Genomic DNA, 3064 nt, shown 5'->3' on the forward strand with positions numbered 1-3064 from the left:
ATAAATATTTTTTTATATAAGACAAGTTTAGATATTATCTCTCTAACGTTATGGATCTCTTTTTAATGTGTATATGATACGTGTCCTTTCTTTCTCTGCCTCTCTCTCTCTATATATAAAATATATATCAACCTCAATTCATCACTTGATAACTTTCGAATCTGATTAGTTCCTTACTGAAAAGAAAAATGGCTAAGAATGTAATACTTATGTTAGGACTCTTATTATTAGCTATGGTTGTTCTAACTCCTTCAAAGATAGCTGCTACTAGAGATTATCCTGAGATTTCTTCTAACTTTAAAGCAGGTGATTAGTGTGAGCTTTATTTTGCTTTCAAATTTTCAATATTAGTACATATCCTTAGAAACTTTAAATCATTATTATATCAAATTAATGGTTGTTCTAATCATAAAAATCACATTCATTATGGTCCTATGCCAATGAGTTATAGCTCAAATGACATAGTCTCCTCATATTCAATTAAGAGGTTGTGGGTTCGAATTTTCTATCTTTGGTAAAAAAAAAAAGCATTATGGTCTATATTTATTTTAGTTTATTTACTTTTTGTGAGTTGTGACCATTATATATATATTTTTTATTATTGAATGTTATAATGACAAGTTATATGTTTTTATAACTATTAAATTTTTTTTCACTGATAATTGTTATAATTGTCACTAAAATATTTTAACAATAAAGTATAAATAACTAATTTTTAATTACAATAAATATGTTTATAACTATTTTTAGCTGTTAAAGGTAAAATAAATTATTATTAAAAATGATTTTTCTCGTAACGATTATTATATATGCTATTTATTTGCTAAATATTAGTACCTTAATAATGTTCTGATTGTGTATTTAATTAATTTGCAACAGAAATATCAAAATCAAATGACAATGAAGTTGAAGGTTCTGGTGAGATAGGAGGAGTTAAGCTGGATGTTCCACCAGGTTGCCGTCTATGCTGCGATGGGAATTTCTGCAAAATTTGTTTTTGCAAGATACCTCCTCCGGCTCCTAGCATAGCTACTGAACAATAATAACAATTTATGAGATAGAGGAAAATAATAAAAATTATATATATTGTTAGAAATAAAAGAAGAGGAAGCCTGCCTTTTTTTTTATTTTATATATATATTATAAAATTTATATGAATAATATGTAAAAGCGTTTTTCAATTTAAACTGTCTTTTTTTTTATAAAACTAAAGGAAAGCCAAACCCACCAATAATATCCTTGCTGTTAATAAATTATTTGGCTAAATTAAATTTTTTTTTGTCCCTCAATTCCTCTTAGAAAATGTACACTAGTTAAAAATGTTTATTAATTGTGTATATAATATATATGCAGAAAAGTGGAAAAGAAATGCTGGATCATTAGATAAGACTGAGAAACTACCATCTACAGGTACCGTTAGACTTCTAAAATTCTAATCAAGAATCTCTAATAATAATAATAATAATAATAATAATAATAATAATAATAATAATAATAATAATAATAATAATAATAATAATAATAATAATAATAATAATAATAATAATAATAATAATAATAATAATAATAATAATAATAATAATAATAATAATAATAATAATAATAATAATAATAATAATAATAATAATAATAATAATGATGATGAGCCATAGAAATTGCTAAGAAAATAGTCGCTAAAAATTATATATTTTTTGCAACTATTAAAAAAGTTTTTATCGGTAAATGTTATAATTGCCGTTAAAATTTGTTAGGACAAAGCATAAGACGGTTAATGTCTAATTGTCGGTAAATATATTAGCGGTTATTTTTATTGTCGTTAAAAATAAAATAAATGATCGCTAAAAATGATTTTTTTTTTTAGTCTCAGTCAAATTAATCTCATGTAATATTTGTACACGTTCATTATTCTTCTCGTGGTAATTACAGTAGTAATTACACATATTTAAAATTTTTCTTTTATTATTACTATTAAAAACTTATTTCTACATTTGTATAATTTAATGTAAGGGTCGTAACTCGTGCTAAAGCCTAAAGCAAGCACTTTAACTAAAGAAATCAAACATGTATATATATTGTTTTACATAATTTTTAATGTATATTTCATATTTTAATATAAACAAAAAAAAAACAGAACCAATAGAACTAATATAAATTGCTAATGAGTTATAGCTCAAATGACATAGTCTCTCTATACTCATCTAAAAGGTTGCGGGTTCGAGTCTTCTATCTTTGGTAAAAAAAAAAAAAATCGCACCAATATAAATTTGCTGTTATGAGTAATTATATACTTAATCAACCTTTTAAATTAAATTTTTGTTTGGCCTTCAATTTGTCCTGTTTAATTCCTGTGATAAAATCTTAGAAAGGATGAACACTAATTAAAAATGTTTATTGTGTATAATATATATGCAGAAATATGGGAAAGAAATTATGGATCAGAAGGGTTTCCACCGTGCCGCGTGTGGTGCTGTGCCCCTTGGGGCTGTTCTTGTTGCAAGAAGAAACCACCACCTTCTAGTACCGTCAGACTTCTAATTAAAAATCACTGAAAAATATAATTATATATAAGAAGAATGTTTGAAGACCAATGCATTTAAGTATATATAAAAAAAATGGATTAATGTTTACTTAAATGTAAAANNNNTAGAAGTCCTATCATATCTATAAATTTAAGTACAAAATTTTATTTCTAAAAAATTCATATAAATATATTTAAACCAATAAATTTAAATATGAATGTTATAATCTTTACCTATTAAATATGAGTCATCTGTTGTGATAAGGATGAAAGATGAGGTGGATGATCATCATTAATATGGGCATTTTTTATTTCAAAACTGAATAGTTCAACTTCTAATGGCAAACCTAAGTTAATGAAATTAAAATTGTAACCTTCACACGCTTATAAATAATAAAGCAATCAGAGAAACTAAACACATAGCAATAAATAATTATCTCTCTCTTTTATGTTGCAATACTTCTTTCTTTCTCTTTATATATATATATACAACACAACATATAATATTAGTAATATATTAATCATTCTTATTATATTGAGTATTAT

The 3064-nt window shown here is 24.1% G+C and overlaps 1 protein-coding gene across 2 annotated transcripts in view; it reads left to right on the plus strand.

Moving 5' to 3' along the window:
- Positions 1–2640, plus strand: part of LOC107638195 — a 5692-nt gene extending 3052 nt beyond the window's left edge. The window contains exons 1-4 of one of the 2 annotated variants that reach the window (XM_016341364.2): positions 119–306; positions 880–954; positions 1354–1410; positions 2413–2640. In XM_016341364.2, coding sequence (XP_016196850.1) covers positions 189–306; positions 880–954; positions 1354–1410; positions 2413–2549 — 387 coding nt within the window. In that variant the 5' untranslated portion in view covers positions 119–188 and the 3' untranslated portion in view covers positions 2550–2640. Of the gene's footprint in view, positions 1–118; positions 307–879; positions 955–1353; positions 1411–2412 lie in introns of those variants that run through there. The other variant, XM_016341362.2, reaches the window with a different exon arrangement.

Source organism: Arachis ipaensis, chromosome B04 (assembly GCF_000816755.2).
Source record: "Arachis ipaensis cultivar K30076 chromosome B04, Araip1.1, whole genome shotgun sequence".
Classification (NCBI taxonomy): domain Eukaryota; kingdom Viridiplantae; phylum Streptophyta; class Magnoliopsida; order Fabales; family Fabaceae; genus Arachis; species Arachis ipaensis.